Raw genomic sequence first — 13,204 nt, 5'->3', positions numbered from 1 at the left:
ATGCTGCTAGCTATACTGGAACTACACATTCAAAGGACCAGCAGCAAGTTCCACAAAGAAACTGATCCTGAACACGGATTGGAAGGATGCAAAACAAGTTAGAAAATCAAAACTGTTCTGAAAATAATAAAGACAGAAGAAAGTTTTCAGAGTCAGTGTGCGAACATGATCGACTCAACATGAGATTGGATTTGTTTATTAAACATGCAGCAAAACACACTCTGTGTGTGTGTGAGTGTGTGTGTGTGTGTGTGTGTGTGTGTGTGCGCGTGCAATGACTGTCATGATTTATTGTTGGAAACACTTACAGGACTGGGTTGTTTTCTTTAAATTTTTGGAAATCAAAATTTCGTCCAATTGACCGATTACTGCTGGTGGATGAACCAGGTCGACATGATGATCGGTCGTCATCACTGAATTTTGAAAAAGAGAAGATTATATGGTTAAATATCAAACCACAAGAACAGATAAAAAAACAAAAACTTCCAGATTAGATCTCAGTACTGAGGTCAACTTGATTTAGTTCAGTCTGGATGATAATCTCCTGATTCTTACATGAACATTAAATCTGATCAACCTGACTATAAGGATCCATCCATCCATCCATTTTCTACCGCTTATCCGGGGCCGGGTCGCGGGGGCAGCAGTCTAAGCAGAGACACCCAGACTTCCCTCACCCCAGACACCTCCTCCAGCTCTTCCGGTGGGACCCCAAGGCGTTCCCAAGCCAGCCGAGAGACATAGTCTCTCCAGCGTGTCCTGGGTCTACCCCGAGGCCTCTTCCCGGAGGGACATGCCCGGAACACCTCCCTAGGGAGGCGTCCAGGGGGCATCCGGACCAGATGCCCGAACCACCTCAACTGACTCCTCTCGATGTGGAGGAGTAACGGCTCTACTCCGAGCTCCTCCCTGGTGACCGAGCTCCTCACCCTATCTCTAAGGGTGCGCCCAGCCACCCTACGGAGGAAGCCCATTTCGGCCGCTTGTATCCGAGATCTCGTTCTTTCGGTCATGACCCAAAGCTCATGACCATAGGTGAGGGTAGGAACGAAGATCGACCGGTAAATCGAGAGCTTCGCCTTTCGGCTTAGCTCCTTCTTCACCACGACGGACCGATACAGCGACCGCATGACGGCAGACGCCGCACCGATCCGTCTGTCGATCTCGCGCTCCATCTTCCCCCCACTCGTGAACAAGACCCCGAGATACTTAAACTCCTCCACCTGGGGCAAGGACTCCCCACCGACCCGAAGAGGGCAAACCACCTTTTTCCGGTCGAGAACCATGGCCTCAGATTTAGAGGTGCTGATCCTCATCCCAGCCGCCTCACACTCGTTCGCGAACCGCCCCAGTGCACGCTGGAGGTCCGGGTTCGATGGAGCCAACAAGACCACATCATCTGCAAAAAGCAGAGACGAGATCCTGTGGTCCCCGAACCGGACCCCCTCCGGCCCCTGGCTGCGCCTAGAAATTCTGTCCATAAAAGTAATGAACAGAACCGGTGACAAAGGGCACCCCTGCCGGAGGCCAACGCGCACCAGGAACAGGTCCGACTTACTGCCGGCAATGCGAACCAGACTCCTGCTCCGGTTGTACAAGGACCGGACCGCCCTTAGCAAAGGGCCCCGAACCCCATACTCCCGGAGCACCCCCCACAGGGCGCCGCGAGGGACACGGTCGAATGCCTTCTCCAGATCCACAAAGCACATGTGGACTGGTTGGGCAAACTCCCATGAACCCTCGAGCACCCGCTGGAGTGTGTAGAGCTGGTCCAGTGTTCCACGGCCAGGACGAAAACCGCATTGTTCCTCTTGAATCCGAGGTTCGACAATCAGCCGGACCCTCCTCTCCAGAACCCTGGAATAGACTTTCCCAGGGAGGCTGAGGAGTGTGATTCCCCGGTAGTTGGAACACACCCTCCGGTCCCCCTTCTTGAAAAGAGGGACCACCACCCCGGTCTGCCAGTCCAGAGGCACTGTCCCCGACCTCCACGCGATGTTACAGAGACGTGTCAACCATGACAGCCCCTGCACATCCAGAGACTTAAGATACTCAGGGCGAATCTCATCCACCCCCGGAGCCTTGCCACCAAGGAGCTTGCCAACTACCTCGGTGACTTCGGCTTGGGTGATGGACGAGTCTACCTCTGAGAACTCAGCCTCTGCTCCCTCGGTGGGAGACGTGACGGTGGGATTGAGGAGATCCTCGAAGTATTCCTTCCACCGTCCGACGACATCCCCAGTTGAGGTCAGCAGCTCCCCACCTCCACTGTAAACAGTGTTGGTGAAGCACTGCTTCCCCCTCCTGAGGCGACGGACGGTTTGCCAGAATTTCCTCGAGGCCGACCGAAAGTCCTCCTCCATGGCCTCCCCGAACTCCTCCCAGGCCCGAGTTTTTGCCTCCACGACCGCCCGGGCTGCGGAACGCCTGGCCTGCCGGTACCCGTCAGCTGCCTCAGGAGTCCTATGCGCTAGCAACGCCCGATAGGACTCCTTCTTCAGCTTGACGGCCTCCCTTACTTCCGGTGTCCACCACCGGGTTCGGGGATTGCCGCCACGACAGGCACCAGAGACCCTGCGACCACAGCTCAGGGCAGCTGCTTTGACAATGGAGGTGGAGAACATGGTCCACTCGGACTCAATGCACCCAGCCTCCCCCGGGATCTGCGAAAAACTCGTCCGGAGGTGGGAGTTGAAGACCTCGCTAACAGAGGGTTCAGCCAGACGTTCCCAGCAGACCCTCACTACACGTTTGGGCCTGCCGAGTCTGACCGGCTTCCTCCCCTGCCAGCGCATCCAACTCACCACCAGGTGGTGATCAGTTGACAGCTCAGCCCCTCTCTTCACCCGAGTGTCCGAGACACACGGCCGAAGGTCAGATGACACGACCACAAAGTCTATCATCGACCTCCGGCCTAGGGAGTCCTGGTGCCACGTGCACTTATGGACATCCCTGTGCTCGAACATGGTGTTCGTTATGGACAAACTGTGACTAGCACAGAAGTCCAATAACAGAACACCACTCTATAAGGATTATTACATTAAATCATCACCCATCATGTGACTAAAGAAGCAGCATGTTCAATCAGAAAATTACTTCAGACGTTCACATGGACTTGACTATCCCGGTTCGGAGCCTCATCCTAGTAACTGCAGGTGTTTGTAAACCGGCGTTCTGTAGCCGGATCATCACAGACTTGAAGAGGTCAGTATTTCTTTCTCCCATCTCAACTTCCAGTTTTTATTTATTATTTAAAGACAATAATTACAGATTAAATTCTTACATTTCTTTGTCGCCCCCGAGGTAAGACGCTCTCGTTGACAACGCCACGTTTGTTTAGCTGATAAACTACCAGGTTCAAATCTGACCTGTTACTTCTTTCCTCATGTCACTCCTCACTCTCTCTCCCTCTGATTTCTAAATCTATCTGCTGTCCTAAATGATAATAATAATTAAACAGGATACTCAGGTCTGTGTGAAAGCCCTCGATGTCAGTTTTGAAGTTTGAAGTTTGAAGTTTATTTTGAATCATGTGTACATTATGGTTAAGACTAAACAAAATATATACATATTTAAAACTGTCAGTCAGAATAAGATGAAAGCAGAGTTCACTCACAGGTTACAAGATGCGTAGCCTGACTCTTTAATTTTATCCTCAGCTGCAGCTCCATCTGTCTTCAGTCTGGGGGTCAAAATCGGCCTGTAACAATAAACAGTTATGATGCAACTTCACCAACAAAAAGTTCATATTAAAATCAAATGCAGAGACACTTGTAAAATGGTAAACAACAGTGGAATGAGTCAAAAGGTGTTTTAAGTTTGTCATTTTATAAAATGTTCAACAAACAAACAGCTGAAGGTCCAGCAGACAGAAACGCTCCATGTATGGAGGCTACAACAAGAGGACGGCCCGGGTTCAACCTTTTTGACGAGCAGCAGAGTCGACTATATGACTCTATTTTGTTGATATAAAGATTCTTTCAAACTACACAGCATTGATAACATTGGTATAAAGGTAAATATAGCATCTTTTAGCATGTCCTGTTTCTTTGTCTGCTACTTCTGTGACCTTTGTTTTCCACATCACCTCTTACCTGAGGAGACCCCTCGCCCTGCAGTGTGTTAAAAATGATCCTAGTTAAAGTGACATCTACTCTGATATCATAAAACCAGAGTCAGCAGAATTTCTCTCTCTCCTTTAGACTTGCATGAGCATATATTTTCTGAACGAGCAAACTGAGGAAATTTTGCAATCAAACCAGGACAACTGGTCCTGACAATGAAACTATGAAGAATGCATCAGAAAACATTTAAAGCTGATTTAAAGCTGATTGTGCTCGCTCTGGATGGATGTCTCTTCTTTTCTCTTGACCGTGTCGAGTCGTTTTTAAAGGAGGTTTGTTTTTATTGACTGTGCAGTGAAAAATTTTGTGAATATGCTGAGCACAGAGAACAGGATTAAACCAGATGAGCTTTGAGTATTCTGTTTTCTCTTCAGGTCAAAGACTAACAGCAGAATTGTTCATTCATAAAGATGTTAAAATAATAATAATAAATAATATGATGTTGACTTACTTCTTAATCCAGTGTGTTATGCTGATCAGTAGGTCAGGCATCCTGAGTCCTTCAGAGTCTGGTCTCTGTGCCGCTCTGGGCTGAAAAATGAAAAGCAGAGTTAAGATTCTTCATTTCCTCCTGAACTGACACAAACACATAAACAGCTCAATCACAACAGAAGGAAACTCTGCACTTCAGTCACTCCTCTAATGGAGGTCAGAGCTCTCAGAGAAGGACTTTAAGACGTACTGTGCGTTAAAAACTAAAAGTTGTGTTTCTGTTAAAGCTTTTCTTTAATAGTCTGTCTGCACCGTCAGGGTCAGTGAATGCTGCAGATTCTAGTCATGAAGCTCACAGCAGACTGAGCAGAGAATCAGGACAGAACAGACAGACGATATTTGATCCATGTTTTCAAATGTAAAACAAGAACACGTCATTATTTTACCTTTAAATGTCTAAAAACAATAAAATAACCTTCATCTGATTAGTTTGAGGATTTAGGAAACACTGAAGTATTAGAATAACTGGATGATACAACAGGCCTAGTCTACATTTAATTAAGTTATTTCTTTAAATTGATGTAAAAATATATAAATCTTAGGACACTGGTAGCCTGGAGATTAGAGCACATGCTCCATGTGTGGAGGCTGTGGTCCTCCAAGCGGGCGGCCCGGGTTAGAGTCCGACCTGTGGCTCCTTTCCCGAATGTCTGTCTCTGTGTCTCTCTCTCTCTCTCTCTCTCTCTCTCTCTCTCCACTGTCCTGTCTTAAAACAAAGGCCTAGAAAGCCCCAAAATAAAGCTTTTAGTCTAACCTAAAAAAGTTATTCAAACTAAAGTGTAGACTTAAATAATGTCGACTAACACGTCAAACTGTCCTTCAGTATTAATCAACTCTTAAAATGGCTGCTGTGTCTCCTTATAGCCGAGCTGCTGAAGATATGAAAAAGTAAAACACCATTAAACCAACTTCTTAGTCCTGAAATAACACTTATGAAGAATTCTTTACCCATATGAGAGAACTCAAACTCAGATGAATTTCTCAGTTTTGTCTAAAAGTGTTGGTTTACCCTCCGTATCTCTCAGGACTCACAGGATGAATCCCTTCAACTCCAGCAGTGGGAAAAACACGGATATAAATAAAGAAAACACGTCTTCTATACATGTTCTGAAACACTTTACAAACAGAATGACAATTAAATAAACCAGAGTTACAATTACTTTCTTTAAACTATTTAAAACATGTAAAAATATTACCTTTAAGTGGAGACAAACAAACTGCGACACAGATTGAAAAAGAAAGTAATTCAGCAACTCTAATCCAGAGACAAAAAACGAGTTCTTCTTCTTTAAGCCCAACCCCATAAAACTTGTTTTAGATGGTTATTAAACACTTAAAACAAAACAAAACAGGGATGCACCATTTAAATGTTCAGCAATTTATCATTGTTGATGTCTTGTGTGTTACCTCATTACTTTTAGAGAAGACTATAAATGACTTGAGCAACATCAATCATTCATAAATACCATTGACTGTGTAGAGATATATGTACGAATGGTCCAGTTCAATAAGTATATGGGGAACAGGGACATTTGTGTCTGATACTAAACTCTACATTAAAGTAATAAATCCTTTAATTCATAAAGGATTGGCTGAGTAATTAACCTGGCAAAACGTGACTACATGTTGGACTCATCATTATGTTACATTATCAACCAGTTAAAACATTTCTTGTTTTTACATTTCAGGTTCGAACACGCACACGCTTTGAAATCACTTCCTGTGTTACTGCGCACCTTAAAATGCCTTTCAGTTATTTTATCATGATGTGAATCTCAAAACAACGCCGGCCAAAAATATCTCCTTCAACTGTCATCACAACTGCTTCAAAATAAAATACAACTTCCGGTTCTCTCTTTTCAAAATAAAAAACACCTCATTGTCCATGTAGATCAGCTGCATTAATAAATGAACATAACGTTTGATTGTTTTTTAAACTTTTATTCATAAATGTTTTCTTTATGACAGTACAGCAGTCCTGTGCATTTTAATCCTTGATTAAAATGTTGACTTGTGTCGACACCGGCTCACTGCAGGCTGTTTATTGGCGAAGCCTTTGACTGTTGTGATTTGACTCAATCCAGTCCAAAGCCCCAAACTTCTGTCTGTTCACCTTCAATACAAGAGCACTAGATGTGCAGTTTGCAAGAGGAAACGTACAAAGCAAAGAACGACATATTAAACAGTACTGAAACCGAGCGTACAGGTGTTCTGGGTCCTTCATGTGTGAACAGACAGATCACATGTACCTGTCACGACCATCAGATCACGGATGACCCTAACCCTCACAGCTTTCGGTCTCTGAACACAGTTTTGTCTGTTTGAACCTCTGGATGACAGATTTGACTTACAGACGCCTGTTTGGTTCCCGGGTCCGATCATCTGCCCTGAAGTCGTTGTTCATCTCCATCCTGCATCAAGTAACAAACACTGTGTGATTAAACTTGACAATGATGAAAGTGATAACAGGTAGTAGAACAATGTCTGTAATGTTTTCTTTTATTTATATATCTTCATGTTTCTTGTGTCTTTATGTTGTTTTATGTTTTATTGAGTTTATCGGCTGCAAAGCAAATTTCTGATCTTATCTGGTCAGGTCACTTTTTTCATTTTGAAGATATATTCATGAACTTGTTCGTCTTTCAGGCTTTGGGAAGAGCAGGATAACGGGGAGAAAGAATGGGGAATGACGTGTGGATAATTACTTCAGGTCAGAGAAACATCTTCTGTTATTGCTCTTTCATGCACGTCCCTCACATGATTAAGTATTAATTCACGTCAAACAGAAAAGACTATGAAGAAGCTTCGTTACATGTATTATAACAGAGACAACTTAGAGAGACGATAACTGAAACCTTTCCAACTCATTTTCATTAATAAGTCACAAACATGGGTTCAGGAATAGACATGAAGCAGATAGATTTGACTCACTGATTCCAGCCTGATGGCCACATGAATCTGCCTCGATCATTTTCTGCCTCTGTGACGTCCTTCCTCGGCTTCTTCCCCCTTTAGCACGTGATGAACACAGTTATGACATTATACACAGGTGTGAAATAAACATTCAACAAAAGGGCAAAAAAGGAATTCATACTTTCAGTCTGTCATCGTGTAAACGAGTGATCACAAAGGTCAACGTAATGACCTCGTTTTTAATGAAACAGCTCGATATATTTCTGAAAGCATCTGTGAAAATATGAATGAAGCAGCAAACACGTTTCACTCACCAGAAATATGGACTGAATTTCCTGCATTAAAAAGGTCATAACCCACAGTCAGAGAGGGACAGCAAAACCACAATGTAACAAGAGAGGCATTGTTCTATCGAACAAGCCAAAGTGTACATAGCGTTTATGCCTTGTATTATTTAAGTCTATTGTATTTTTTAACCCCTTTATTTAATTCATGTAAATTTGCTCATAGTTCGAAGCTATTGTAACACCCAAATTTCCCCCATTCAGGGATCAATAAAGTTCATCCTTATCGTTCAAATCATCATATATATATATCGTTATTGTTCATGCCTTTGTGTCGTCACGTTTAGACTATTGCAATAGTTTGTTTTCTTGTCTTAACAAGAAAGAGCTCTCTAGACTGCAATTAATTCAAAATTCTGCAGCAAGAATTCTGACCCGTACAAATAGGAGGTCCCACATATCCCCTGTTCTGAAAGACCTTCACTGGCTGCCAGTGTCCTTTTAGGTTCAGGTTTAAAATCCTGGTTCTGGCCTTCAGAGCCCTACATGGTCAGGCTCCCTCTTACCTTAGTGAGCTGATCCAGCCTTACGCCCCTATGCGAGGGCTGAGGTCTATGGATCAGAACCTGATGAAGGTCCCTCGAGCTCATTATCACACTAGAGGTGACCGGTCTTTCCAGGTCGTTGCTCTGAGCCTCTGGAAGGAACTTCCATCATCCTTGCGCTCAATTGATTCAGTTGACACTTTCAAGAGTCAACAGAAGACGTTTTTATTTGTCCAGGCTTTTAATTAGTCTCTTTTAGGGCTGCTATGATCTTTGTACTGTCTGTATATTGCTTGTGATGTTTTTAAACCCTGTTTGTGAAGCACTTTGTGGCCCCTGCCTGCGAAAAGTGCTATATAAATATATTTTACTTACTTACTTACTTACAGTACATCAGGGTGTGACGGAGCGGCTCCATCACTGAGTGCAGGCGCACACACCAACACACACGCTGACACGTACACTGACACACACACGCGCACCAAACTTTCCCCTCTGCCAATGCTCCTTATCACGCAATTAAACACATCATCTTCCTCCTTTCCCTCCCCCGTTCCATAGCACGACCAAGGGTGTCATATATCAACTTTCAGCGCACTCACCATTCAGGGCGTTGGATGCACGCTCCATGGCGTACCGTTCAGATCCAAACAGAGGCGGTACATTTCAGCCAGGTAAATAGGCGGACGTGGCGCCGAATCACAATCACGTGATATTATTGATTGCTGAAATGTTTGTTTTAAATATATTGACAGAAATGTGGCTGTCTGGTGATTAAAAGGTTAATGTAAAAAAGTTAGTAAGTTAGTGGTGAGGCATCCACAGGGAGTTACATGTGGAAACTCGTTTCATTTATAAGAAAATGTAACAGTTTAGAAATATTATGCAAATCATAATGCCCGGTGGGAAGGGCTTTTTCTTTAAAACGAAGGCTGTTTGAGATCTGCGGGAGTGGAAAGTCAAGTTACAGAGGAGGTAACATCTTGAGGAAGAAAAGTTTGTTTTCTCACTACTCATGTTGGAGTTTTGTTCTGTAAATATTTTTTGTAAATATTTTTTTTGTATTTTTTTTGTTTTGGATTTTTCACATTTTTATAAATATTGTGCACTTGTGGAGGCCGGTGAAAAATAAATCCACCAATCACAGTCTTCGACTACGCCTGTGTGTTTTTCAAACTTTCTTTTTGGGTGTTTAATAAGAGAACCTCGCCACACAGGGTGAATTCAATTAAATCTTCAGTGAGAGATGAGACAAAGTTAACACCATTTCAACAACTCTTAAAGGCTGAAATAGGATTAAAGAAAACATGACCAATCTATTTCACTGAAATGATTATCCTGTTCTTATCTTCTGTTTAAAATGCAGCTTTTTAATTTTATTTTGAAGGGACAGGAACTGAGTTAAAGCTAATGTGATCTATTTATCACAATTCTTACTGTTATGACAATAATGCAAAAATGTTATTGTGTAATAGTGTCTCTGAGAGAGAGAGAGAGTGTGTAGTGGCAATCGGGAAACTAAAAAAATTGCCACTGAAGGGAATTTAAACTATTTCCAACTCATGAAAAAATGATAGAGGTTGGTCCTGATTCCCACCACCATTCACCTGTGCTCCCATTTTCTTCCCCACCTGTGACTTCAATCATCCCCTATGCCCAGGTGCGCAATCGACCCGGCAGCAGACGCAGTGCCCATGCGCATTCACCTGCCCAAACACACCCAGAACAAATTGGCGACAACATGCACAACAAGTTTTTCTGTTTCTATTCTTGGTGTAAAACTTTGTAACAGTTTAAATGTGGAACTGAAGCAAAGAGTGGTTTAATAAAAGAGCAAAATGTACAAATAAATATGATTTTCAGAAAGTTCAAGGAGGCAGAAGTGATTAAAATCTGCTGCGTGATGATGGAGATCATAACGGCTGTTCATTTAGTTCTGTTTGCTTAAAGGAATACAGGTATGTATATGTATCTGTTAATGTGCTGACAGGTATGATGATCAAATAGGTAATGGGGAAAACACTAAATTAAATGAATCCATCAGAAGTCAAATCAAGCTGTTACAAAAAGAGCTTCAAACTCAACATGGTTTAAAAACAGTTACAGATACAACATTCAGAGCTTTAAGTCATTGATTTGTCCTCTTCCTCCACATGCATCTCTTCATTTTCCATCTCCTCTTCTTCCTCCATCCTGTATGGAGTAATAAGCACTGAATGATTATACTTCATCAAAATAAACATTTAAATCAAAAGCAGCTCATTTTCCCAATATTATCTATATATTATGTGATGCTTCTTTATCATCACAAATGAAATATGAAGAGCAGAGCAGATACTGATCAACACATTAAACTCTGTGTTGTTTCTTTATTCCATAGAGAAAGTGATGCAGTTTGATACGCTGCTAGCTACACTGGAACTACACATTCAAAGGACCAGCAGCAAGTTACACAAAGAAACTGATCCTGAACACGGATTGGAAGGATGCAAAACAAGTTAGAAAATCAAAGCTGTTCTGAAAATAATAAAGACAGAAGAAAGTTTTCAGAGTCAGTGTGCGAACATGATCGACTCAACATGAGATTGGATTTGTGTTTTAAACATGCAGCAAAACACACTCTGTGTGTGTGTGTGTGTGTGTGTGCGTGTGTGTGTGTGTGTGTGTGTGTGTGTGTGTGTGTGTGTGTGCACATGACTGTAATAAATTAATAAATTGTCCTAAATTTCCTTGAGGGAGTCATCCCAAAAGGATCAATAAAGTTCAGTCTAAGTCTAATGAGTCACTATTGGTAACCCTCAAGTCTGCTGCTAAAAAATTTATTGGTCGTCATCACTGAATATTCAAAAAGATAAAGATTATATATTTAGATATCAGATCACAAGAACAGATGAAAAACTTCCAGATGAGTCCAGTCAGACTTGATCTCGTTCACTCTGAATGATTAACCAGCTTCTCATATGGAAATCAAACCTGAGTTTTTTATATGGGATATTTCTGGACCAGCAGGAACAATCATTTTATATATATGAGAAAACTAAAATCTATTTACCTTTACTGAAGAAAAAAACATTTATATGATGTTCATAGCTTCATCTGACAGAATACAGACTGTATATGTTGGAGATACATTTTACTCACAGATCAGATAAGAGGTCGGCCAAAAACCGTTCTTCGATTTGAAGATTTTTCCTCTGTTCCCTCAGAAGTTGCCATCTTTGATACCTGAAACCAGAGACACACTGATGATGCTTCTTGATCACAGATGAAATATGAAGAGCAGAGCAGACACTGATCAACACATTAAACTCTGTGTTGTTTCTTTATTCCATCAATGAGTCAAAGGATCAAAGTAGAGAGGAGGTGTTGGGCTGATGTTTCACTCAAACATTTGACTTGAAAAGTGGTGGATATAATCCTAAAGTAAAAAGCTTTGGACTCAGCATTATTTGTATGAATAAAATGTCCTGGATACACGCTTTCACTATCCCCCAAAACTGTTTAATAAGATTGCACTGCCACATGTTCTGCATTTGATGTATACATTCGGCATGTTATTATTAAATCGATTAAGTTGTTCTGGGATTATGTATGTTCTCATTAACCAGTGATACTGTATCAATCTAAGACCCATGTTAATTGTCTGTGATTGCACTTTAACACATACATTTTGCCCACTCATCAACAGTGATATCTTCCCTGCAAGTCTTCGCTCCATGACTCTGAGGACTTTTCTAAGAGAAGGTCATAGATCTTGGAGATAATTCCTCTTCCCCAACAGTCCTTTACCATTATCTTGTCTATTGTTGACAAGCAGGGAATAGACAAAGACTGATTTTGCTGTGTTTGAATAAAGTCCCTCAATTCTAAGTGCTTAAAGAATTGATTGCGGGTTATACCATATTTATTAGTCAATTTCTTCAAATGACATGATTAGTGTCAAGACTATACATGTCTCCTATTTTTTGTAGCCATTTGACAGCCCACATTTTAGGATATTTCTTCTTGTTTATCCATAAAGTTCCTTTATCAGTGTTTAGGCAGAATCATACATCTAAGGCCACGTTTCAAACTTTAGGTCATTTCCCTAACCCTGGTTCTCTGAGTGTCTCTTAACAGGTGTGTTTTGTATATTGCTGTGTTTCTGTGGGTCGTAGGGTCGCCACCTTGGCCAGGTTAGATAACCTCAGCAGACCCTTTTTATATTTAAAACTGTCAGTCAGAATAAGATGAAAGCAGAGTTCACTCACAGATTATTACATGAGTCGCCTGACACCTCCTCCTCCTCATCATCATCATCATCATCATTATCATCATCGTCATCTGTTGTAGCTCCATATGTCTTCAGTCTGGAGGGGGTCAAGGTGAGATTGAAACAATAAACAGTTATGATGCAACTTCACCAACAAAAAGCTCGAATCAAAATAAAATTCAGAAACATTTTAAAATGATATACGACCAGATGAATCTGACATCTTTCTGTTATTATTGATTCCAAAAACAACATGTACGACCACAAAGTGAAAAGTTTCATCATCCAGGACTCTTTTTTTCTGGCCCTTAAAGTTCGAATCATACAACCAGAAGAGTCCATTTAAAAAGTAGCTGTCCATCAATGGAATTGCATGAACATATATGTTGGAGCAAAACTATGTGTTGCATATTTTCTTTGTTTATATATGCAGTCCCTTTACTGGGCACTAGGGGGAGCCTGGGGAAGTGTTTTTTAATGAGGGCTCCAGGTGAGGTGGACAGGTGTGTGAATGTCAGCCTGAGAAGAGAAGGAGAAAGTGAATTTGTGGGTTTATTTAATTCCAATGGACGTAGTGGTTCGTCTTTATTTGTT

The 13,204-nt window shown here is 42.0% G+C and overlaps 2 protein-coding genes across 2 annotated transcripts in view; both read right to left on the bottom strand.

The window, feature by feature from the left end:
- LOC306840488 (uncharacterized protein) overlaps positions 1 to 13,204 on the bottom strand; it is a 54,649-nt gene that overhangs the window by 21,768 nt on the left and 19,677 nt on the right. The window contains exons 2-3 of the mRNA XM_079369819.1: positions 4,576 to 4,655; positions 3,617 to 3,700 (exon numbers count right to left, since the gene is read on the bottom strand). Coding sequence (XP_079225945.1) covers positions 3,617 to 3,700; positions 4,576 to 4,616 — 125 coding nt within the window. The 5' untranslated portion in view covers positions 4,617 to 4,655. The remainder of the gene's footprint in view (positions 1 to 3,616; positions 3,701 to 4,575; positions 4,656 to 13,204) is intronic.
- LOC306840486 (uncharacterized protein) overlaps positions 9,740 to 13,204 on the bottom strand; it is a 52,164-nt gene continuing 48,699 nt past the window's right edge. The window contains exons 9-11 of the mRNA XM_079369817.1: positions 12,609 to 12,707; positions 11,500 to 11,583; positions 9,740 to 10,551 (exon numbers count right to left, since the gene is read on the bottom strand). Of these exons, the coding sequence (XP_079225943.1) occupies positions 10,482 to 10,551; positions 11,500 to 11,583; positions 12,609 to 12,707 (253 nt within the window). The 3' untranslated portion in view covers positions 9,740 to 10,481. The remainder of the gene's footprint in view (positions 10,552 to 11,499; positions 11,584 to 12,608; positions 12,708 to 13,204) is intronic.

The sequence above is a fragment of the Symphodus melops genome, assembly GCF_947650265.1.
Source record: "Symphodus melops genome assembly, chromosome: 19".
NCBI lineage: Eukaryota > Metazoa > Chordata > Actinopteri > Labriformes > Labridae > Symphodus > Symphodus melops.
The sequence above is the reverse complement of the archived record's forward strand: the minus strand, read 5'-3'. Positions and strand labels throughout refer to the sequence as shown.